The sequence below is a fragment of the Passer montanus genome, unplaced genomic scaffold (genome assembly GCF_014805655.1).
Source record: "Passer montanus isolate IOZ18808 unplaced genomic scaffold, ASM1480565v1 scaffold2, whole genome shotgun sequence".
Classification (NCBI taxonomy): domain Eukaryota; kingdom Metazoa; phylum Chordata; class Aves; order Passeriformes; family Passeridae; genus Passer; species Passer montanus.
This window is the reverse complement of record NW_024366591.1, coordinates 3,815,413-3,841,664: the sequence shown is the minus strand read 5'-3', so window position 1 is coordinate 3,841,664 and position 26,252 is coordinate 3,815,413. Positions and strand designations below refer to the sequence as shown.

At 39.8% G+C, this 26,252-nt stretch overlaps 1 protein-coding gene across 1 annotated transcript in view; it reads left to right on the top strand.

The window, feature by feature from the left end:
* SERGEF (secretion regulating guanine nucleotide exchange factor) overlaps window positions 1–26,252 on the top strand; it is a 140,404-nt gene that overhangs the window by 61,022 nt on the left and 53,130 nt on the right. The window contains 1 exon segment of the mRNA XM_039706974.1: window positions 16,210–16,246. Within this exon segment, the coding sequence (XP_039562908.1) occupies window positions 16,210–16,246 (37 nt within the window).

Below are 26,252 nucleotides of genomic sequence, written 5' to 3'. Positions count from 1 at the left end.
TGTGGTGAGGTGGCAGTTTATTAGCTTGCAAGCTGTTGCTGTCAGATGGCACTTTGGGAGCCCAGCCCCTGCTTTGCTCGTGCAGTGCCTTTTTCTTCCCTGTGCTCTGGCCATCGTCGCATCTTTTCATGCAGGAATGCTCCAGACAGATGCAGGATGTTGTCTGATCCATACAGATCCCTGTGCTAAGTGGTAATCTGTAAGTAACCTTGGTGAAAAGCGAGAAGCTTTGCTGAAAAATTTCCCTGTGATGCTGTTGCTACGGCAACTGTGTCCATTGTGTGTGTGCTCAGCAGCGTCTGGCTCCTGCATACTGCAGTGTGCGAAAGCATTGCCTCCAAAAGTGCCTCCCTTCCCCCATTTCTGGGGGGTTTGTCGGCAGCAAAGGCTGATAAGACCTCCCTTATCAGGCTCACCCTTCCGATTTTCCTTTTAGTTTTGCTGCTGGTTAAGGCATGCTGCCTAATAAGACAGAACTATGCAGAAAATGGAAGGGCTGCTGATGTCTGGCTGCAGCTCAGGCTCTCTGTTGCTCTGTGGTGATAATCCAGGATGATTTGCAGAGGCAAGGCAGCAACACAGCAACAGGGCAGGGGGTGTCCCCTTTTTTGCCCTGCAGAGGGAGAGGAACCTTTTGTCTGTGACAGTGAGGCGGCAGTCGTGAGCAGGGGAAGAGGACTGGAAAAGATGTGTGTTGCACAGTGGAGGTGTGGAGAGGAGCACACAAGGGATGCCAGAAAGGTGGGCTGGAAAGACCATTCATCAGCAGGAGTCCTAATTTGTACTCACTGGGCAGTGAGTACATTTGTACTCACTGGGCTATTCCTGATGCATAACCATAAAATCTCAGTGTTTTCTTAAACCAAAATAGTAACAATAACAATGATATCTGTGTCTGCTTGATGGTGCAATTTTCTGCTACTTTGAAAGGGTGCTGGGGGGAGGGTGTCCATCAACCAGAATCACCTTCTGCAATTTCACCTGGATAAACTTTTTCTTTCCATATATAAATATATATATGTACTCATATATATATATATTTTGTAGAACATTTAGGTGTGTGTACAGTCCTGTTCTGTGCTGGCAGTGTTTTAGTGGCAGATGATTGAAGGGTACCAATATTGTGCCTTGAAGAGGCTTGAGAAGCAAAAAAAAAGCCCCATTGATGTGGAAGTGCAATGGGAAATAATTTTCTGTAATTAATCTAAAATTTATTAGGCTGATGAAGTGGATGTCAGATTCAGCATTCCCTTCCCTCAGCTGCACTACCTTCCTGGGGGGATGTGCAGATGCAGTAACTGGATCCTCTCATCATGGATAACACCTCCTGCTTTGGAAGTGAACTTAACTGAGTCCTATGCCTCAGTTTGATGAAAGCTTTCACCCTCCTCCCTGTGCTCTGTGTTTCACAAGGGCTTTAGAAATTCTTTATGAATCAAGAGAGCCCCAGTTTTTGCTGCTAGCTCCTGGTTTAATATTGCTGAATCCTAGAATAGGGCTCTGTATATTTTTATCCGAGGTTATCTGAGTGAGAGAATGAAGGTGACGTGAGGAGACGCAAGTGACGTGCCAAACAATGAAGCTGTGCTTGGACAGCATCTGAATGGAAGCCAGGGAAATAATTTTAATGGATAGCCTAGCTACTCATTTTTTCCCCCTCCAAAAGAGTCTTTTGTTATCACAGTATATTTTTAGTCTTTTTTTCTGTCTGGTCAACATTTCATTCATGTTTGCATTGAATAGATTGTTCCTTCAGTTTTCAAGAGACTGATGCCTGTAGAGATGGAAACAATTTTCTTAATTGCTGAGGTTGAGGCGAATGTTACTGCCCTTCATCCTGACCTGAAAGAACCTTTTTCCTCAGGCAGTCTCGTGGACAATTTAGCTTTTGATGTTTGTTGCATTCCTTTTAGTCAAGATCGAGCCTGCGTAAAAAAGCATGTGAAAAATCCTTCTCTTAAAAATTATTTTAAGAAGTAAAATTTCTGCACTCTGTAGATCATAGTCTTATACTGAAATTATTCTTTTTAAAGGTGCAAACTAATTTTGAGCTTGTTCTTATTTCTGTTTCTTTTAAAATTAGCAGTGCCTTCTGTTCTCAGAAAGTCCAAAATAGAAACTTATTTTCTAAGTATGGGCTTATATATATTCCTAATAGTGATAAATTTAGGGTTATGCTAAATATGTTGCTCTGTATGAGTAAATTAGCAGTAGTAGTCTGTTCTCTCTTGTATACAAGGTTGGTTGCTCTTTGGTGAGGAATTGAGGGTAGGAAAAATGGGGAAACCAGTGTATGGGAAATGTTGAAAAGCCTGATAATTTTCCAAGGCAGGAGAGTAAAAGAGAAACTTTGTACTCCCCTTTACTTTCAGTCCCTGTTCCCTTTCTGTTTTAGATCATTTTACGCTGGCAGACTACAGAGAAAACTCCACCAGGAAAAACTACAGAATATTTTCCTACCTTGTTTTCACTTACAAGTGATCTGAAACATCTTCACAGACCCTCTGCTCATCTATTAGCTCTTTTCCCCCAATAACTTAGCTCAGTTGTTCTTTTACCTGTGGGTGAATGTAGGATGTCCTTTGTGCGCTTACAGAAAGAAAAGAAAGTAGGAAACTGCAGAAGTGAAAAGAGAGGATGAATAGGAAAATGAGAAGTAGTCCAGGAAAAGAAATGTATATGACATTTGCAGATGGTTTGCTTCACCTCACACAAGTGATGTGAAGAATTCGGCAATGAATGAATGGCCAGAATCGTCTGACATGTATGACAAATGATGTTCAGCAGTTGAATTATGGAATGCTTCAATCGTCTGAGCTCAGGAATGGATTTCTTCCATCTCCAGCAGTAGTCCTGTGAAACAGTCTTTGGGCAACTGGAGAGGTGCAAGCTCAAATTAAAAAAAAATGTTTTTCAGGCATTTAGTAAGAAAAATGGTTGCATGCTGTGTCCAAATATGACAACGGTGTAAAGATTCAAAAAGACATAAAATGTAGCTGAAATTCCCGCACAGTTAAAAAGTATTTTCTTGGATAATATAACATTTGAATTACAAGTAAGTTAATTAATCCAAATATTTTTCAAGTTATGTGATTCTAAAGGTATTATGGCTAACCAAACTCTCCCCTATCCAGTAACTACCATAGTGTTTCAGCACTATGTTGGAAAGGCAAGTTACTTACAACTGGCATTCCAGTTTGTTGTTTTTTTTTTTTTTTTTTTTTTGGCCAAGTAGTTGGGAATGAAGTGCTGCTTAGTACTTTGGAACACCTCAGATATTTTTGAGATGAAATCTGCTACAGAGGATAACCCAATATATTGGAACAGTTGGAAAATCAGATACTGGTCTTTTTCTTTCTGTCTGCAGTGGTTAAATGTGTTTTGGGTGATTGGAAGTGATGGACTTCAGTTGCTGTTTTTATTTGAAATGGTAATAGCAGGGCAGCAGTTCTGTGCAGAGACCACCTCCATTAAGAGGATGTAGCTTTTGTTTAGTGTGGATATTGGAGAGTCTGGGCAAAGAAGTAAATGTTTAACCCCCTGTGCACCAGTACACTGCGAATGTATGAGCTGCGGCTCTCAGGTGTTCTGTGTCCAGCAATGGTGTGCTGACCAGAGAGTGCTCAAGTCAGAATGGCAAAATCTTTGGTTACTGCCAGCCTCCAACACTCCTGATATCTGCTGGTGTGTAAACATCAGGTGTGGGCAGGAGAACACACAGGTCACCTCCTGCACAGCACACTCGAGCAGTGGTTCTTTACCTCTCACACATGATGATCTTCCTTGTGAGGGTAAATCACTTCTGAAGCTGAATGACTGAGAACTCAAGGCAGATGAGGGTGGATTTTTGTGTTACGCAGTTATTTCCGTTTAATCAGGTTCAAGAATACTAGGGAGGGCTTTCCTGTTGTTGTTATTCTTATCTGGGCTTCATATTTTGCTTTGGGTTAAATGAGTTCACCAAATGTCTGGAAGGTTCTGAAATAGGGAGAGTTGCAGCCTCTTGATTTCCAGATAACTGTGATGCCACTTGGAATTACAAATGTAGAAGAGGTGGGTGTGTTTTGTAATTAGTGGTGAAGTCTGGTGGGCTGTTGACTTTATTATAACCTGCAGTACTTTTCATCTGTTGCAAAAATGCTGCTACTTTAAAGAAAGATATTAAAATGCTATTCTTGTGAGTTTCTATATTTTCTCTTCTGTCAAGTGGCATAGACTGTTGTATCAGATGAAGCTAAAATTTTAAAACCACATATTAAAATAATATTTTATAAATTGAAAGGAAAGCAGATATTGTGAAGGGATTTCTGATCAGAAAATATACAGATATATTACAGATATCTAATATCTAATAATATCTATATAATATCTAATAATATGTATACATATATATATATTATATAAATATACAGAGTCACAATGACTCTCTAGTTGTATTGAGGAATGTGTTCCTGTCTTCAGGATTTATTGTAAAGCATCCTTTCTTTTTTATAATGAGAATGTAGCACTGCTCATGAAATGTTGTTTGAAAAATTGTCTTGTCTGTTTTGATGATTCCTATGTGCTGTTACAGAGCCACCCTGTGAGAGCAACAGGAAAAATGTGATTTAACAGTAGGAGGATAGAGGCCTGACTTCTGTGCACGTGGGAATGTTGTAATCTTTCTGAGCAGCAGGAAGACAGATGAATTAATGCAGGAAGCCACTGACAGTATCTCTGCCCTCCTCGCTCTCCTTTAAGCCATGATGCAACAAAATATTGCAGTATGGAACCATACAAAAAAAGTTGTGATTGCAATATCAGCATCTGTGGTTACAATTTATTCAGGAAGAATCAAGGAGGTTTATAGGAGTGAAAGGGGCATTTTATATTAAAAACTGCAATACCTGTTTCTAAGTCATTAACAAGTTGGAAATAAGAGGCTTTAAGGGGCATCTAACAGGTGGGAAATCCTTTCCACTCCCCTGAGTTAAAACATTAGGCACTGGCTGCAGCCTGGCCTGCGAGCTACCACACAATGACCAGCTCCAATTAAGAGGGATAGGAAAAGATACTGAGAGTGAGTTTGCTGTCAGACCAAAACAAGAGACTATGCACTGTCAATACTAAAATATCTTAAATACATCTATTGGCAAAACCCTGGGAAGGCAAAATCTGTGTTAGTAGAATTTTCTGGTTTGCATTTAAGGGAAAAAGAAGTAGTATCATAAAGGGATGAGATTCTCTTCTCCATACCAGCATTTTTTTTTCAGCTTCTAGAGGTAGAATTTTAAAAATCAAAGCTGAAACTTTTTGTTTTTGAGAGTTTAAGGAGAGATGGCCCAAGTGCTGTATAGGTTGTTGATGTGACTTTTCCCCAGAATGTCAGGTAAGTTTCAGAAGATTGGTTGGAAGACAATGCCCTGCCAGTATTTTAAAAGACTGAACAAAATGACTCAAATAATTTTAGGCCTGTCAGCCTGGTATTTGCCTTGGCTAAGTAATGGTGTGCCTGACATGAATTTGGATCAATAAAAGTTTAAAGGATGATGATGTAGTTGCTTGCAAGTGAGTATGTGACTATGGAAAATATATCTTGTCAGTCTAATGTGATAACTATTTTTTGTGAGATAAAAGCTTGATAAATGCCTCAGTGTCAAACGCAGGCCTAATATACTTGGATTTCTGTCAGACAGTTGCCAGGACAGTGTATGGCATTCTGATCAGGAAATTAGAGAGATACACAATTGCAATAACAAAAAAATGAAAAAGCCATAAAAAAATTGTAACTTGGCTCTGAGAAGTCCTAGCGTCCTATTTGACCTACTTGATCACTTCTGACAAGGTGAGCTGCTTGGTGGGTAAGGAAGAAGGTGTGAATGTTGTCTACCAGTGTCACATTCACATTCCGAGGGTCCCCGGAAATACAATATACCAGGACTTCAGTAAAGCTTTTTAACACCATTTACCACAGTGTTCTTGTGGAGAAATTGGCAGGCCATGGCTTGGACAGATGCACTCTTTGGTGGGTAAAAAACTGGCTGGATGGTTGGGCCCAGAGAGTGGTGGGAAAGGGGCGTTGAGTCTGGCTGGTGTCTGGTCACAAGTGGTGTTCCCCAGGGCTCAGTTTTTGGCCCAGTCCTGTTCAGTATCTTTATCAATGTCCTCAAACATCTTTTTGAATCTGAATGATTCTATGATTCTATAGTTCAGCTTTTTTAACAAAAATGCCTTTACATCAGCTGTGTAGAGTCACTTCGGACATGTTCTTTTCCCTATTTCTTCCTTTGTGTAGCATCAGGGCTCAGTCTCTACTGAAGTCCTTATTTATTCAGAACAGCTTTCTTAATAATTTTTGTGTTGAACTCTAAGCAAGTTTACATTTTATTTATTTCCAGCAAGCTTGCTTTAGGGAGCTGTTAGTAAGTGCTACAGAAACAGAGAATCCAACATTGAAGAGCAGAGTTACATGATACCCTAAAGACATAAACACCATTTATTTGGAGAGGTAAGGGAGCGGACAGTCAGCAAAATTCATGGCTTGGTATTTTTGTACAAGGATATAGAAGCTGCATGCCTGCAGCTCTTCTGGAAAGTAAATGAACCAAGAAAATTCTGTCCTCAAGTTGAGGTAGTTGGTGTATGAAAAAATGTTTTTGTCTTCCCCTGTTATTTATTTTGTCATGTTTTGGGAGAATTTCTTAATGTGCTGGTGTTTCTTTGGCTACAAGTTAAGTTGACAAGATTTTTATTTTTACATGCGTGTTTGTGGAGGAGGGAGAGGTCAGTGAGTGTCATGCTAGAAATCAGGCAAAGATTTGCCTTCTTGAACAGCTGCTAGTTATCTTGAATAATATTTCCCAAAGGCATTGGGTCCTGTAAAGGATGCTTCTAATGATATTACACAGCAGTAGTCCAGTACTTTAAATAACCTGCTCATTTCTTTCAAATAACATAAAATGTTTTGGAAATGAAGTAGGTTTTTTTTATTTCCTTTAATGACACTGTACTTGTGTACTGCCAGTTTACACAAGCAGCAGTACACACTAAGGTCAGCAGGGCTAGCATAGAAATGAAAGCTCAATCCAATTTTGTGTGAGAGCTTCCTTGAACATTTAGTAATTTCCCTGGAAATTAGTCTTCCCACATCCAAGGGCTGGAAGTTGAACTGAGATGTTTAAAATGCTATCATAAATTTGGGCTTACTGGTGGAAGAAGCAAAAAAACCTCTGCACTATAAAATAGGGGTAATATTCCATAATGACATAATTACTGGTATTATTTTGATAATATTGCCAGAAGTTTTGGATGCAGTTTTTTATGAAGGATAGCATGGACAAAAAGCATGTGAAAGAAAAAAATACTGTAAGGATGTTGGAAAAACCCCACATGCTAGCAAAGAAGGGTTATGGAGGGTGGGCGAAGTCAGACCTGACAATGGTGGGGCCAGTTCCCTCTGGCCCTACTGAAGTGGCCACAGCCACACTCCAGCACTTGCTCCTTTAAGGGGGTATTTTAGGGACACCGTCTGCCTCTTCACAGCATCCACTTAGAATACCCTGACAGCCAGTTGTTTGAGGGTATGAACTTCATAAGAAGTGCTGTTTTTCTTTTGAGCTCTAAAAAAGTGCAGGGCTTTGTGCTATTGTGTAATCCTGCAGGCTGAGTGTCCCGAGTTCACTGCAGCGTGTTTGTTGTGGAGAGGAATTGTAGCGACACGTCTTGCAGTAACAGCACAGTTAGGGGAGAGCTGAGTTCCTGAGAGAGCTCAGTGCCCATGATATGTGTGTTTGATTGCTCTCTGATTCTCCCCAGCTGCACTGAATATTCCAGAACATATTCTGAATGCATTAAAAACGGTGGACTGTTTTGCCACAAGGAAAGAGATGTGAAATCCAGATTGTGCTGAAAAACTGAAAACTGCAGCTATACATCCACAAAAGGATGTGATTGTTTAAGTGGAATTGAATGTTTTGTTGCCAAATAATAACATGCTGTCATGACTTTTATTCTAAGCCTATAAAATGAATAATAATGATATATACTTCAACAGAATGTTTGTCTGTAATCATTGTTTAACAGAACCATTGCATTAATTTCAGAGTACTAGAAATTAGCACATTCAGATAGATAATGATGACATTTATATGCTATAGTGAACTCTTGGCTTTTTGCTGTTTTTTTGGTACAATAGAAGGAAAAGACAGATACCGAGTGGATGTTTTGCATGCTGTTTTCTTGACCTGAAAACATCAGAATAATCTGATCATAAGGATGTGTGTGTTGATGGTAGAGACAAATCCGTGCATAAGGAGGTTTTGAAACTTTGTGTTTCTGTGGCCTTGGCTTCTTTAATTTCTTGTGTCAAAATGGTAGTTTTGGCCTCAAATAAAGAGCAAACTAGTTGCAGTCCCCAAGCAAACCTGAATAGATCTTAGTGCCTCTTATTCAGCTTATGAGAGAGTGACACTGAGAATGTAAGGAGCTGGGAATTGTGAAATGAAACAATCCAAATCAAAGTGATCTTCAGGCAAATGGTGAAGAAGTTCCCTTGGGTAAAATTGTGCATTTGCTGAAGACCCCATTCCTCTAGCTCATATCTGGATGTGTGTAATGTTAGTAAGGACTTTGGTCTTGTGGGATTTGCAGTGCACAGTCATAGGTTTAGGACCATGCATGCATTAACAGGGCTGCTGTGATGAATGATTTCTTTTTCAATCAGTAGGAATACTTTAGTCTTAATTTTCACAATATGATGAAGTCTGAATGGGGAGCTTGTCACAGGAAACAAACTGAAATTGAATGACCATTACTTGGTTCATTTTAAAAATGATGAAAGAGCAGACAAAAATTGCTTTGTGGCTGAGGTCTTGATTACAAAAATGGAAAATTTTGATGGACCAGTGAGGCTGAGGGATATATAAAAGTGGCAGAGCTTGATTTTCCTGGAATGAAAGGTACTAATGTTTTCTGGACCCCAAGGGAGAGAAAACTGCCTGAAGAAGGGTACAAGAACTAATTGGAAAATCTTGAGGCAAGATAGAAGAGCCAGCTGACCTTGCTGACTTGTAAAGATTTTTATCACACTTGTTTTGGCTGCATTCTTGTCATTCGACTAAAACCTAATACCACTGAGTGTTCTTACTGAGATCTCAGCACTTTTTGTTGTTCTGGAGTCATCTAAAGATGAGGTTTTTTTCATAGGTGGACACAGATCTTATTCTCTGTTGACCTCCTCAGTCTTTCCATTCTTTAGGCAAGCAGTCCATATTTAATTTTTTCAATGTGACCAGTTTTTCAATGTCATCTCCCTTCAAGCAGACTTAGGAGGTGCATGTGGGTTACTATGATGTAAACCTTCAGTGAAAATGTTGGCTGCTTTAACAACTAGCTTTTCCTTCCTTCCCTTATTTTAATCTCCTGTGCCTTATCACTAATTGACAGGGTTTTGTTGTTTTTCCTCTTTGATATGAAAAGATTAGTTGGTTTTTGGTATGTGGTTTTATTTCAGCCTTTTGTGGTTTTTTGTGCATTTTTGGGTGGTTGGGTTTTTTTCTTTATTGTAGTTGTGGGGACCCTCGTGGCAGGAAGGAATGATGAATCTGACTTCATGTTCTCAGAAAGCTAATTTGTTATTTTATGGTACTATATTATATTAAAGAATACTAAACTATACTATACTAAAGAATACAGAAAGGATACTTACAGAATGCTAAAAAGATACTAATGAAAATTTGTGACTCCCTCCAGAGTCCTGACACAGCTTGTCACTGATTGGCCAATGAGTGAAAACAAGTCACACCAGAATCCAATGAAACAATCTCCAACCACATTGCAAAGGAGCTGAACACAGGAGAAGCAAATGAGATAATTATTGTTTTTGTTTTACTCTGAGGCTTCTCATCTTCCCAAGAGAAAAATCCTGGGTGAAGGGATTTTTCCAGAGAATGTGAATGTGACATTTCTTATTGGTGGCTGGGTTATTTTTGTTGTTGTGGGTTTTTTTTTGCTTTGTACTCAACAAATGTTTCCATCTTGTGGAAGCACTTGAGACCTAAGGTGCACCAAGTGAATCACAGAATTTCAATTGCACCCTGTTAACCACAAGAAGGCTTTCCTGGAAGTGTGGTGCTCAGTCAGTGGGTGGAGGGCAGAGGAATTTCTCACGTGTGGTTAGTGTCATGGAGAGGGAAGGTGTGCAGGGACACATATATGTGTCACATGGCATGGAGGGTGTGAAGGCAAGCTCTTGGTGTTGGCCACCTGGCTTTTTGGTGACTGTAATGCAGTTTCAGGGCAGGGTGTTGAGTGATGGAAGATGGGACTCTGAAAAGAGTGGGTAGAGAGGCAAGGGAAATGCTTACCCGCTCTACCCAAAATGCTTTGTGTCTTGTAGCACAAAGCATTTTGTGTCTTGTGCTACAAGTGACGCATGCTTGGAATTACTTTCAGGCAGGGAGGGCATAGATCATCACTCTGGAAGCTACAGGAAGCTGTAAAAACTTCCTTTGAAAGCTTACTGCATCCTGCCAATGCCTTAATGCTTCCTCTTCTCCTCCATGCTTGCAAAGGTCCACTTACGTGGCATGTTAGCTTTAGGTTAAGCGTGTTTTGAGAAGAAATGTTTTCTTCCAGACCTTATTATATGTGTTCAGTTCAAGTTCTGTGTGAATTTTCTTGTTGTAGGGGAAATTAAAGCTACATAAAAACTAAAAAGCCAATCACACAACTACAAAAAAAAAATCTGTGTTAATTAGAAAATAAGATTATTTGATGAAAAATGGAAAATATCCTGTGATCTACAGGACACTAGTCCTCTTTTCACCTGCTGCAGCCAACAGCTAGGAACATGTTCTGCATTAAACTGAACTTAGTTTTATGCTGGCCAAGGAATGTGACTAGTTTAGCAAGCTGCTTTCTTATCAATCAGGAGTCAAATGATCCAGAAGAGGAACACAGAGTTCCTAGTAAAGGATCATTGGAAGCAGGACAGCTTTGCTAATTAGATTCCTTTTACTTTATTTTTACACATCAATAGAATTCTGCATACAAATGTAGTCGCATCCAGGGTGTCAAACAGTATAAATTGTTGTTACACACATTAATCAAGGGCATGGAAGAGCAGCTCCAGGAGAGAAGATTCCCCTGCCTTACATAAGCTTGGATCTGCAGTCTCTCGATCACCTCGTCTCTTTCCGTTAGGACTTCTGATCTCAGAAGGAATAAAATTTGCCATCTTCTGGCCCTGGCAATTTCCTTACAGTGAAATTTGTCAAAAGACATGAGATACCATGGCTAAAGTGCTGGATAAAAGTACTTAGGTGCCCACCCTTTCAGAGATTTCCTTCCCTTGCCTCCTGCCCTCTCTCTCCTCCTGAAAAAGAGCTTTGGTGCAATTAGGGAGAGAGAAACGAGAATCTGCATGCAACTTAAACATCAGATCTTCATTCATCCTTAAAAATCTTCTTTGTACATCATGCTCTCATCTCTAAGAAGTGATAGAAGCCTCCACAGCCTTTCATGTTTTGGAAATAATTGCACTGAAGGGAATTAACGTGCGTTTACACGGTGGTGAAACAAAAATAAATGGCATTGAGGTATTTTTATTGCTGTAGCTTAACACCTTGATGTTTGGATGCTTGTGATTTTTCATATTGCAATCCCTCTTGTGAGTCCAGCTCCCTGTGCCTCTTCCTTGCACCCTCTCCTGTTCTGTCCCTTCCCCTCTGCTGCAGTGGGATGTTGACTTTGCCTGCAGTTCTGATTCCATTTTTTTCCTGGTCTATTGCACTCAGTCAAAGCCCTGGGGTTATAGAAAGAAAAGAAAGAATAGCCTTGTGGTCATGGTACTAGCCTGAAACTTGGATTTTTATACACTTTGTCAGACTTGTTTTGTTACAGTACTCAGAAGTCCCTTAGGGGATGGTTGGCAAAAGGTGCTTTTGTCTCTTAATTACCTTTTGAAATGCGAGGGAGACAGCATGTCTAAATATCCACAGGAGTCTTGTCCTGTGTGTGTTTGTTTGCTGTCTGCAAAGGTGAGATCTCTATCCCAGATAGAAACAGTGGTGCTCTGTCTGAACTTTCTTCCCTGATAAATAACTTGTTTAGTAGATAACCTTCTTTTCCTAATATGTGTGTGTGTGTGTATATATATATATATTTTCTTTTTTATATCTATACACACACTCAGGTATATATGGGAATGTTTATATAACATGTACTAAACATTATTTTGCTTCTTCATGTAATGCTTTTAAGATAGAAAAATATTTTGTTCTTAAGTGAAATATTTTATCTTTTTTGCATAACCCATTGATTTTACATTCAGTCAATTAATTTTTATTAGGACTGGGCCATCAGCATATATGTAGGCTGCAGAAAGGTGTTGGTGTTTTGCCCAGAGTTTGTGGTTGCTGTGCTAAGGTCTTTCCTCACCATCCTTGCAGTTTATGTCTGTGCTTATGCTATTTATCATACTATTTATGATTAATAAAATGCTGGTCCCTTGGCTGCTTACACCAGACGTGTTAATTCTGGATGGATGGATGGATCTGAACCACAGCCATTGCTAGGTACAAAACAGCTTGCTAGCACACAATTTAAGGGAAGAAACAAACAATTTAGATATGGTTGAAAAAGCACAGATAATAAGGTAAATAAGTTCTGGGTGAAATGGTCCCTAAGCATTCTTTGCCTGCCTTATAGACATTTGTCACATGCCTTGAGATCATTTATATAGAGATCACAATATCCTTCACAACTTCTCCAATTTCCTTCCAAACTGAGAACTTTAGTGTGAATTGTTTACTATGTAGGGAGTTGTGTTTCTTGAACTCACAGAATGCTTTGCTCAGTAACAGTCTCTCTGATTTGTCATTAAGTTTAGTGATTTTTTTTCAATTAAAACATAATGTAAAATTATTACCCAATTAGAAAGCATTATCCTGTGTTTATAAGCATCCCTGAATGTACTGACCCACTGGAAGCATACAGATGTCTGTTGGAATTTAATTTCTCTGCAGCATATTGGGGGTGGGGACAGAAGAGAAGTAGCCAGAAAATTATAGTTGCTGCAGTAAATACCAGGCTTCTCCCAGTGACCTGCACTGACTGAAGAGCTTATTACATCTAATGTAAGCATAAAACATCTGTTCAGCAATGCTGTTCTCTGGCTGGTCTGTGTTTGTACCAGCAAATCAATCACTCTTGGCTGAGTGTTGCCTGTTGTGGGGAGTTGTGGAGAAAAAAGGGCGACGCATTTTGAACTTTATTGTAAGAAAGATGTTGTGAAATACCTGCAAGGCTTCAATGCACATTAAGCAGTGGCAGCCTTCACCTCTGTGGTGTGGTCCTCCCTGAGCTCCGGAGGCATAGGTGTGCAGGCCAGCAGGAATCCTGTGGGTGGATGGTATAGCCTGTAGCAGGTAGCATGGATGATGGACTAAGTGTTCCAGAAAGCTAAATTTAGAGCTCCCTAAGGTTTTTTTTTAATCTGGGGGTTCCTACAAAGTCAGTCTGTGTTGTCAGGTGGTGACACCCTGTGATAAGGCAGAGGTGTGGTGAACCTTGTGCTCTAAATTGAGCAAATTCTACTTTGGAGCACAAACTGCTGCTGGTACATGGTGTGTGCTGTCCTTGCTCTGGGCTGTCGAGGGTGAATCCAGGGCACTGCCTTCAGCAGCTTGTGATTTTACTTGGTTCCAGTTAAAGCTGGCACTTCACTGAGGTAGCTTTTACCACCACAAAAGAGATGATTTTGTGCTTTGCAGTAGCTTGTACCCCTTCAGCCCCCGACCTGCTGCATGTTGGCCATGAGTGGCTGCCTTGGGGCAGCTCCCAGCACTGGCCAGTCTGTATAACACAGCGATTTGAGTGAGTCCCTCACAGCCTGATAGCTGGCTAGTGGGAGCCTCTGAATGGTGGCCACAGTAACAGCTACATGAGCAAAACTGTTTGAGATCAGCACTCTTTTATCTGCTTTGCAGGCTCTGTACCTGCTGCTATTGGATGCAGCAAAAAAAAACCAAAAAAAACCAACTTCTTTATCAGGGGTGGTTTTCTAAATACTAAATAACACCTTGTTTATGTGTTTTGGTTTCTTCCTCCCCCCCCCCCCCCCTTTTTTTTTTTTTTTTTATCTGCTTTGCAGGCTCTGTACCTGCTGCTATTGGATGCAGCAAAAAAAAACCAAAAAAAACCAACTTCTTTATCAGGGGTGGTTTTTTACAATCTAAATAACACCTTGTTTATGTGTTTTGGTTTCTTCCTCCCCCCCCCCCCCCCCTTTTTTTTTTTAAATTAGTGTTTCTGGAGCAGGTCCTGGCAGTGTCAGCCACCAGCCTGAGCAATTCTTTTGTGCCAATGCTTTTGAATCTCTGCCTGTGTCAGTGTATTTCCTAGGGAATTAGCCAAGATTATTCACACCTCAGATAAAATTTATTTATTCTATTAGCAGTGACTTCAGTATATCCAATTTTCAGCACTTGGTGAAGACAATAATTTTTCTTTTTTTGCTAGAAAGCCTTTGCATGTGCTTCCATGTGTGGATCTTGTTGCCATGGCATCAGCTTATAAGCCTGAGAAGCACAGGTGGGAGCTTTAGCCAGTAAACAGGCATTAGGAGGCAGCCCTGCTGCTGTGTAGGGCTTGGTCTAGTGGTGAGGATAGAGATGTGGGATATGGCAGTGATTTATGTATTTTAATGGCTGGGACTTGGAGCTTTTCCTGTCTGCAGTACTGTGGAATAAAGGACTCGATGCAGTCCTGCTAGTGTTCTTGCAAAGACATTGTTTTTCCTGCTACTTTCTCTTGATTTTGCTGAAAATTGAGGCCATGCTGGAATGTGCTGTGACTTGAATTATTTTCCCAAATGCTTTAACGTGTTGTGTGTGCACCTTTATTCTCAAGAGCCTTTTTCTACTTCCTTGCCATTGTTGTGTTGGGGTGGCTTTGCCCAAATGTTTTCGTGTAGCAGTTGTGACACTGGTAAAATGTGAACAGTAAAGATTGTGGTGTTCATTTGTAATACAAGAGCTCAAGCCACTCAGTGTGTCAGTCTTGGGTGTCTCTTCACCAGCAAATACTCAAGCACAGTGAACTGAGCACAAGGCCTGTTTTATTAACTTCTGTGCTTTTATGTTCTGCAGACATGGAGGTGATTATAGCTGTTTCTCTGGCTGTAAAAGCTATAAAGTTATGCATGCACAGAACCATATAAACTTTTGATGGTATGGACTTCTATTTTTTATTATAATTGAGCATATACTCCTGCATTATATTTTGCCACTGCAAATATACTTTAGGAAGAATGTGCTTATTAATTTTCTCCGGCTCAGTAATAGGCATAATGGGCAAGTAGTTTCGAGGCAGTGAACTGAATGCAGGATTTTGAGGGGATTGCTTTTATTTAAATTAAAAACTTGAGGACACTCAGCAGAGTAACCTTGTGTGAAGTCTCTTACATCAGATAATTATGCCAGCAGTGACCTTGCAAAAGAAATTCTGTGGGAAAGACAAGCCCTTTCAGTAAGGACAGGGGACTGCTCTGAGTGCCTGTGTTGCCATCATTGGTGGGCAACTTAAACATCAGACACATTCACAGCAGCTACAAAGAAGGATGAAATACATGTGAGCTGTAAGTTTGCTTTGAAAAGAAATTTGTAACTGATTTCCATCATTAATGAGCTAACAGAAGGGTTGAGTTTCAGGGTAGTTTTTCTCCATTCTAGGCAAATAACCATAGGGATCATATCACATCAGGTTTATCACAATGAACCTGTATACTTTGTGCAGTTCCTCAGGGGTCAGCTGGAAAAACAATATAGGTAAGATAAATGGAGATCTTCATCACCCTTTTGATTCCCAGCTGCCTCTGTATGGATTAATCTGTGTTTGCTCTGTGCCTCTTGTTGGGTCCAGTGGGTGTTGTCAAAGGTGTGATGTTTTTGCAGAATCATGACCAGTCTTGCTTGAACGGGTTGAAATGTCTGGATTTTGAAACAAAAATACCTCTTTATTGAACAAACAAATGTGCACTCCTGCCACTAAGCCCCTAAGTGAGGCTACAAATGAAATTCCATTTAAGAGTGAGAACACTCCAACCTTGATTTTTCATCCTACAAAATGTAGTTGTTTGTTTCAGGTTAATTTTTAATTTCCTGTCATAATTGTGACTATCTTCCTACTGGTGGGCAGGTTCTGATTTAGTCATTCATCTTTCTTTTTCAGATCGCGTGTGGCTCAGAGCATAATCTGGCAATAGTTGGTAAGTAGCTTAATTTTATAACAAATCCTCTCACTTTTTTTTCATTTTTAGTAGCACAAGATGAAAGAAAAATGTGCACATCAAACATTCTGAATGATTTTGGGCATTGTGTGCAGCTGAAAGGAGGAAAGTAACATATAGGTGTAGAGGAAAGAAGAAGAGAAACTGGTGACAGTAAGTGGTGGTGATGAAATTGTGGCCTTGTAGACCAGCCCCTGTAAGGAGGGAGGGGTTGATGGATGTAACAGGAAAGTACATTTACAAAGTGTTACAGCCTGTTTTAGCTTGGAGCCACTGCAACAATCGAGGCTGCAGATTCAGAATAGCATCTAAGCTTGACACTGGTCAGAAGTATCTTTGTTTAACAAGATGGAAATTATTAACATGGAAATTATTGCTGAAAAGAGTCCTGGGTCTTTTGTTGTTCAAAGCTTGGAAAATCTTCAAAATGTCAGTCAGTGGTAGACAGGTTCTTTAGTGCATTTTAGCATAATGCAGCTGTAGTAATAATGATGGAAGTACTAGGAAGCTAATGTCGGTGGAGAAATTGGATTTTGTGTACTAATTCCAGGAACAATCGGATTCTTGCTTTCATGTGATGAGTTGATAACTGAAGTTTGATACATGATTGCTATTATATATAATTACTTGTTTAGGAACATTTTTAACTGTAGATTTTCGAGCTCTTTATAAAGGAGGTCAGCATAATTATCCCCGTTAATAGACAGGGCAAGACAGATGAAGAGAATTCTATGCTAATGAGAGCTGGAAATGAAGCACAACTCCATCTAGGTAGATGTTTTTGATTGCTGTGACTGATGTGTTAAAAATATTGCAAAGAATTTTCTTAATTTTCTAAAGTGTGGTTTGACAGAGGTAGAGAAAAGCAGCTATTTGGTATTCAATCTGCTTTCCATGCACTATTTTTTCAGTTTTTGTTAAGTGGCCACAAAGGTGGCATTTTCTTTATTTCCATATCTGCTGTAGTATATTTCCTAATTATCCTTCTCCAGTTAAACCTTGTAGTGAACTCATTAAGTCCTATTAAGTTTATGGCTGGATTTAAGAAGAGATTTTTCCTTTTGCCTTCTCCCTACTTGTTCAGTGTCACATGCTTGTATTAATTGTCAGGCTGGTGCTTCTGAATGTCGACTGAAGAGCAATCTTGTTTCTTGCTGAATTGATGAAGTAAAAATGTGCTGCTGGCACATTTCTCCAGTGTGCATGAAAGCAAAGCACTGAGTTTGAACAACCTTCTCTCTGCTTATGTCCTTTTAAGCTTTCTGCCTTCTAGGCAGAAATCTCTGGAAAAAATGGGTTGGGGAAAGAAATTCTAGAAGAAAGTTACAATAAATGAAGAACTTTGCATATGTAAAGAACACCATATGCCTATCTAAGCTGTGTGCTATGCTCATTGAATTCAATGGAGGAATTATCAGTGCTGGAAGCCAGTCAATTTTATTTTAAGGACAACAGAAATGTGATGTTGCAAATTATTTGAACTAAAGAACTATGATACAATTTTCCCTGAATTGAATTTTACATATGTTTTTAAAAGGTTGACTTTTTAGAACATTCTGTGGTAGGATTTCTCTGATCACTGGCCACTCTTGGTTCAAAGCTGTCAGCTGTTGTAGTCCTTAAATCACATAGAATTCCATGAATGTCTACTTAATTGTACAATTTTCTAATAACTTATCATTCGAGCAGCGTTCATTTATAACAACTATATCAGCCATGTCTTTGTTAATTAGTAAGTGCTTGAGTGATTGACTTTTAAACTGAAATAATTCAAGTTCAATATGACAGGTAAACTGAAAAACCTTTAACAGTATAATATTCCAGTTAGTGTTTCTGATTGTGTATACAAATGTGCTTGTGCTTTGTTTGTTGCATCATCTTTTAAATAGAAACATATTTAGGATGGAGAAGCTGGATTTATGATTCATTTCACAAATGCTGAAGCAGTGTTCCAATCATCTTGCTGGTGATACAAGCTGTTTGATTTGTAAGGCCAGCAAGCAGTTGGGTTTTTTCCTGTGACTTTATGTAGCCTGCATCCATTTGTATGGTTCAGTTATCTGAATTATCTTTTCTTGTTTTCTTCTACTGAAGTCAGTGCAGAATTTCTGTTCTCTTCACAGTGATGGCACTTTGTTGTTTTTTTTTTTTTTTTGTGGCTATATTGGTTGTATTCTAGTTTTCACTTGATCATGAGGAAATGTCTGATATAAAGGAGAATGAGATGTAGGTTGTCTTGAAATGTACCTGCTTTTCTAAACTTAATGAGTTAAAAGTTGCTATTAGTACTTGAAAAAGTGTAAACGTCTTCACCCCTTGCTGAAAACACATTTTTATCTTCATTTAGGGTTGTACTGTGAAATTAGCTCTAAAATTTGTAAGTGTTGTAATATTTTTTTATGTTTGTATGACTTTCCACTTGAGAACAAAAGTCCTTGGCTGTTAAGAAAAGACCTTGCACTTTTCACCTCAATCAAGGATTAATCATCATAGGAGCCAGCCTATTTTTGTACTAAAAGAAATGGGTAGTTATTTAATAAATCTTGTATAACATATCTGAAAAACACCTTGCTACACTGAAAACTGAGTACTTACTGAGCACCACAAAGGTGCCTTTTCTACCTGAATGTGATAGCTGCAATGTTAGTGCTGAACTTTGTGATAGTGAGACGATGTCTTTGAATGACTGAAATACGTAATGGAACTAAATCACTGTGACAAAGCTGGGATTTTTCCAGGTTTGGGAGTCTGTAGTGTTTTCAGCACTGAAAAGGTAAGGAGGTTTGATTCTTACCCTAAAAAGCCTGTGTTTAAAAACAGTATTTATGGAGAAGGCTCCTACTACCTCCCCAGTAAGACTTGAAAGCTCATTTTTGGAAAAAAAGAATAGGTATTTTTTAAGAGAACATATGTAGCTCATGCAGTGCTGCAACTTAAATAATCAATCAATATTAACTGTACAGAAGTAGAGATGCTGTTAAATGCAGCAATGCCTTGACTGTGCTGCAATCACAGAGCACAGGACAGAATGCTGTGAAGAACATCCAAATGCAAATGTCTTATTTTAGTAAAAATTAAACCATGGAATTTTATTCAAGCCTCCTGGAGGTAGTTAACACCCCCCCCCCCCCCCCCCCCCCCCGGGGTGGTTAAACCCCCCCCCCCCCCCCCCCGAAATCATTACAAGAATGTGACACTTCTGGAGCCTGTCTCCCCAAAGCCTTGATAATGCATTATATCACTTTTTGGTCTTGCTTTTAGTCATTTTCTCAACCTGTATAAACTAATGAAAATATTTTAAACAAAAGATACTGGAGGAGATGTAGGGAGAAGTGCTTGTTTTAAAAGCTAATTAGTTCCTGTTGAAGTCCAACTTTAAAGGAGCCTTCAAAGTGAAATTTGTTTGTTTGGAAGAGAAAGAGGTGGATCTTTCAAGTTAGCATTTTCTGGTGTGGTGTTTTGAAGGGGATAAGTGTTGGGACATGTGGCTACTTCAGATAGTGCAAGAAAAAGCTTTTTGCACTTTCATAGTCAGCACAGTGAATTCTGACTTGTGCTCATTTTCTTGCATGGAGAATTTAAAACATCCTTCAGTGAGAGAGTCCCCAGATCCTGACTTGGACACTGCTGTGTGGTGACCCACACCACAGAGGCATTGTCAGTGCAGGTGGTGCAGTGGTGTTCACAAGGAGAACTGGGGCTTTGTGATTCATATCATTGTTACTCATTTGATAATTGTTTCTGTCTCCTTTGGCTTTTTCCCTGTTCAGGTTACTTATTTAGAACTGCTTTCCCCTCATGATTAATGGTAATGTAGAGGGCACCATGTAATTAATGTTAAAGCAATAAAAATGAGCCCCAAAGGCCCAAGCTGGCCACCCAAACATAGGTGTGTTTTGCAGATGGAAATACAGGTGACATGTGAGGAGACAAAGCCCTGGCTGGTCATACTGAGTTTCAGTGTTCAGTGCAACAGCATTACATTTTTAAAATCACTTCTCAACTTTCTGCTAAATCACAACCCCTTCCAGAAGAGGGTTAATTTTATCTCCCATTGCCTTTTTTTGTTTTGTGTGAATTAGAACAAGCTTCAGGATTTTGTCTTCCGTGGTTCATGTGCAGTCACAGCTGTAACTATCACAACATGGGCATTCACATCCTTCTGAAGCTGCAGTTGGAGAGTAAAAACCAATACTAAATTTAATGAAAGAAGAGTCTTTGTAGAGGAAATTAGGATAAAGCATCCTTCCACTCAAATGGTAGCTCATGCCTCAAATGGTTTTAATTAAACTATGCAATAGTGTTAGAGGGGCGGTAAAGGAGCTGTTACTCCATGCTCTGTTGAGATTTTCATTTTATATTCTTATCCTGGAAGAACATAGCAATTGTGAGCTAGAAAACAAACGTGGTCAAAGCAATCAAAGCTTAGCTAGGTGATGATACACATCCTGAAATGGTGGTGGTGATAATGCCATCCCAAACACTTTAGTTCTATGTTTTTTGATAGGGAAGCTGAAGGGTTCCTTCGTGCAAACCACTACCTCTTAATTAGCAGGGTTCTGTACTTTTAGTGGAGTTCCATGATTCGGTTCCAGGATTCCAACTGAATTATTGTATAAAGCATCAGTCGGGGAAGGGCTGTAAGAGATGATGAAAGATCTGTTTCTCAGGCAGGGTGAGCACCAGTGGGCAGAGGAGGCCGTGCAGGCTGAGGGACGGATGCCTGCCTTGTGCTGACAGTGTTGTTGAGGTGTTTGCAGACAGAGTCGCGTGTCTGACTTTGGGTCCCGGGGGACTCAGCAGTCTGTCACGAGGAGAAAAATCATAAATTCTCTCTGTGGCTGTGGTGTTTGGAGGAATCTTCAGCGTACACAGAGGAGGGCACTGGTGTTCAGCAAGGAGCCTGAGTCTGCTAGTCTGTTGCTTTATTTATTATGCATGAAAAATCCCAGTGCAGCCAGGGACTGTATTGTAAAGGTTTCCTGGCAGACCAGCATGGAGTCATGTTGCAGCACGCTGTCTCTTTGCATTGCAGCACTAATCACATTCTCTGCTTATTAAAGGGCACCTGGCAGGACTTCGAGTAACCATCACTGTTGTCATTTTCATGCGGGTTATATGTCGACCTTCTAAATTTATTCTCTGGCACAGCCATTTCGTATGTCATCTAGCTCTTAATGTGGCTTTGACTGTTAAAATTACTCTTCAAAATATAAGCTCCTTTGGTTATATTAATTGAGAAAAAGCAGCCTCATACCTATCGTTACCTGATCACCTGTCTGAGTGCTTTGGACATAGCTGGATATAGATTTGACATCACAGCTTTCCTGTCATGGTTAGATACAGCGAGTTGTTGAAATATCTTCTCACTTTGTGTTTCTTTTCCATATCCTGTTGGTGCTCCAGGCAAACTAATTGTTCTTCTGGTAAGATGGAAGCTGAAATCAAATTTCAAATTTTGGAAGTCTGATTATTTGTTATTTTTAGCAGGTTATACTTAAAAAATCTGATCCTCTCATCTCTTAGTGTTTCTTTTCCAAGGGCTAATGGAAAGCCAAGTTGCCAACTATCTCATGAATTTGTGGGTGTAAGGTGATGAGGAGAGAAATGAGGAAATGCTAATTTGAGCGTTTGGAAAAGCCTTCTGATGGGGCTAAAAATGGCTTTGAACCAACTGAATTGTCTGGAGTCAGTGACTGCTGGCTATAGGAAAGGATGGATATTTTGCTGTGAAAAGCCAATTAGATACACAAGAGAAAATAGGATTGCATTGACTCCCTAAAAAAACCCTCCAGAGTTTAGGATAAGATCTGACTGAACTGCATCTTCTGTTACTGAAGTCCAGATTTTACAGCTACCTTCTCTTGCAGGCTTTGTCACTGTATTGATGCATATTTTGGGTGACTTAACTCTCTGGAATGCTGTGTTCAGCTTCTTCTTTTCTCTGTGTGCGGCTTGTAAATTTATCTTGTGAAATTTTTGGAATAAAAACTGCCTCTTAGTGTATTTTAGAACTAGAGTAAAGGGACCTGATTTTTATTTTTGTTTTAGTATTGCATTGCAACTAATAATAGTTGCAATTACTTCCCTTCCCTTCAGAGAAGCAATTTTAAAATATAATTAGTCGTGGTGTATCTTAATTTATATAATTTAACATATAAACAGGTAATAATGCAGTGTTTGTCATATTGTTTACGATGTGGTTTCCTGCTGCTACCAGATGCAGAGCTGCTTAGGCAGGCCCTGAAGATAAAAGCTGTAATTTTTTTGCTGTACAAAAAGCTCATGGTTCTTGTAAAATTTCCCCCTGAATTTTAGATATCACCGTGGGGTCAGCTTGGAGTTTGTCTAGAGTTGAGCTCATGTGTGCTGTCAGTCTGTTTCCTGAGACAGTGTATCACATCCACAGGGATAAATCTGCTGTGTCAAGAGCCCTCCTGAAGGTGGGGGAGAGGCAAGTGAGCAATGTGAACCTCTGGTGACAGCTAAACCCATCCAGCTGGAACTGGGAGTGGCAGCCAAAGGAGATAATTGTCATGGGAAGACAGCAAACAACCAGCCAATGCTACCAAACAAAAATTTTTGTTTGAAGCTGAGTGAGTAGGGAGCCCTTCCTTATAGGTATCTTCCTTATAGGTATTTGTGGAAAGGAAAAGTCTTTCCACCTGGTTTTGGAAAATCACAGAGGATGAGAGCACTCTTGAGAGAGGGAGCTGCAGTACAGGTGCATGCAGTCCTTTGTCAGAGGGTTCACTGGATGGATACTGAGAATTTAGAGAACAAATCAGATTTTATCATATTTACTTGCAGGCTCTAAGCCTGCAATTGCTTTGAAGTAGAAGAAAAACACATTCAATATATCTAAGGCATATTTATCTGAATTTTCAAGGAAGCAAACAGGAGTCACAAAATTAGGAGCCCTTGGTCACCAAAGAGATTAAGTGTTTGGTGGCTATAAAATGAAATAAAAGGAATGACAAATGTCTGCCTGCAGGGAGTCATCTGGAGCATGTGGGAGAGGTGTTCACCCAAGTAAAAGAACAAGCCCAGCAAAACAGCTCAAAGCACTTGGAAGGGGCAGCAAATTCAGGCTTTGGTGCCCTTCTGCTGAGCAGCTCTGCAGTGAGCTGTGCTGGTAATTCTGGGTTCTGTCCATGCAGCAGCCTAACACTTTACCTTCTAAGTGTATCACTGAGTAGAAATTTTGCAGCTAAATGGCTGGCTGGCAGGAGGGCAGGGTGGTTTATATTTAGAAATCTGGCATGAGGAGTGCCCTGACCCTGCTGTGAGATTTGTGGCTCTCGAGGAGGGAATATCTTGCTACGGAACCTTGGGTTGACACCCCTGTGTCAGTGTGTAGTCACTAGCCAGATCCTTTATGAAGCACTAAGAAATTTTTCTCTCAGCACACGGGTAGATATTTGTGGCCAGCTTTGTTACATGCTCTGAGTGAATAATCTCTGAAGCTTTTTCCTTTTGATATTTTTTATGCGTTTGTATGTTTTACTAACACCATCTTAAATACTCTGGGTAGCTTTCTGCATAGTAAAAAGATTAAAGTAGGGATTTTCAGAGATTGGCTTGACTGTGGGTTGGGTTTTTTCCACAAATGCACTTTAAAAGTCATCTTTACTGCCCAGTTTTTGGATTTTGCAGGATGTTTTTTTGGTCATCTGGTTCTACTGTTCTCTTTCATTTGTGAAGGTCAGAAAAATCTTTCAAGAGCAACAGCTGAAGTCAGGGATGCTGACAGTGACATGGGTCTGAGAGATGCTGTTGTAAGGATATATGGGAAATATTGCCAGGCTGGTGGTGAAACAGGGACAGTTCTGGGGCAACACTGCTCTGTTTGGCTGTAACTGCACAGGGCTAAATGCACACATCAAAGCAGACTTCCTGAAGCTTTTGTAAACCAAGGTGGGGTGGGGAATTGTTTCTGTACCTTTCCATAAGACCAGATCCTCTTTTCCTGCTTTAGAATTTGGGACTTGGAATTTGAAGGTAGTTGAAATTGCAGTGGAGAAAATCTTGAGGTGTTAGCTGGCAGGCAAGATTACTGCTAATAACAAAGAAGAAGCTGTTCAGGCTTGCAAGCCTAGAGCAAGCTTTCCAGGTAAAAATAAAGAATTTTATTAAAAATCATTGGTTTTAGAGAGATAAGTATTTAAGAAAAATATTAGGGAAAAAAAGCCAAACGAAAAGAGATTAAAGGAGATTAAAAGTTGGGATATTTATAAAAATTACCCTTTACTTGTCCTTGCTTTTTGAACCTCTTTCACTCAAGTGCTTTTTTATAGAAGGTAGGTAACAAAGTAATTAAAATTAAAAATGCTTTTGAGACTCATTTCACTATTGTGCTTTTTCCTGTGCTTTTTTTCAGAGTCTCTAAGGAACAACTAGCCTAAACTGGAACTTTTATTATTTCTGAGAAATGTCTTCACATAATTTTATTTTTAGATTGTTGGGCCTATTTGAACAGTGAGAAAGTGTGAAGGACTGAAAGCTATATGAACAGGATTTTAAGAGGTGTTGAGCATACAATATTTAACATTCCTCATGGAGAAGTGAGAAGGGTTGATATATTCCTGGTGAACAAGTAAATCACACAGGATTCATGTCAAGCATGTTATATTTGTTTATGGTGAGGCTTCAAACGTAACTGTGGTTAGCATGAAGCTGAATGAAGTGAGAGACTACTGCCACCACCACAGGTCTAGGTGCCCATCAATCTTTGAGCTGCAAGATGTCTCTTGTACCTGAGTATTTGATAGCTCTGAACTTGCTAGGATAGAAGCACATCTGTCAGTGTTCTCAAAACCAAAGAAATCCAGCCACCACCAGCAGCAGTAGTAACGTACATGAACTGTAATGATTTTAAAAACCAGCATGCTGAGGCCTTCCTGGTGGATTTTTCAGATGAGATAGTGACATTTTCCCTTGCTTAGGTCTGGCCTACATCCTCCTCCCCTCTACAAATCTAATGGAATAATTACTTTGAGAAGATAATATAGGACGTATTGATCCCGGTATAAACTTTGTATTTACTCTAGCCCTGATTTGCTGAATTAAATGTTGTCTAGGAGGACTTTCACCTGATGCCAGGAATTCATGCTATAGGCTTTATCTTCCTTTATTCAGATTTAGCATCTTATACTATCCCTGCTCTGTAGGCTTGTATTGGAACAAATGAATGGATTACTGGGAAGTGATTATGGTGGGGAGCAGCAGCCCAAGGTGGGATAGGTGCAGCTTCCAAATGAGCCCATAAGGAACATGAAATCCAGTTTTAGCTCTGCTCTTATTCACGGGTCATATTCACTTTTATTTGTTTTTTATGTGGGTTGAGTGAGTGGGAGGTTACACCCAGGGAGCCTGGCCACCATATTTGCTCTTTTGTGCATCTTTTTTTGGAATACCATCAGACAGCTCAGGGGATGCTGTACCACAGTGAAATTTCTAGTGCTTGTCCCCGCTGTGAGAATGATCTCCATGTCCTTTATGGCCCCCCTTTGGCCTTTCCAGCCCCCTGTTCCTCTGGGGAATTCTGCAAAGATGTAGCACACTCTCAGTTTGGATATTATGTGACCTGCAGCGCTGGTGACTCAAAACCCTATAAGCTGTTCACAGATCTCCTGTTATTCACCTTGTAAAAGAGAATTCCTCAGAGTGCCGCTACCCATGACACGTTCTGTAATGCCAGACATGGTGCTTTTCTGATGTGTGAAGGATGTACATGGCTGGAAGGTTTCACTTGCCATTTTTCTCAGTAGGAAAGAATTTCTGTCAGTTAAGACTTTTGAGTAGAAAGCATTTGGAGCTTGATGAGTTTTCTTTTTGTTTTCCTTGTGGATGATGCTTAGAACAGCAATTCAGTCAAACATGGGAAAATTATTTTATCAGGATACGTCATTAATCATCTTCCCTTCCCCTCCCTTAGGCATTTTAATATTAATTAAAAAAATAACTAGTCTGCCATGACCTTGGT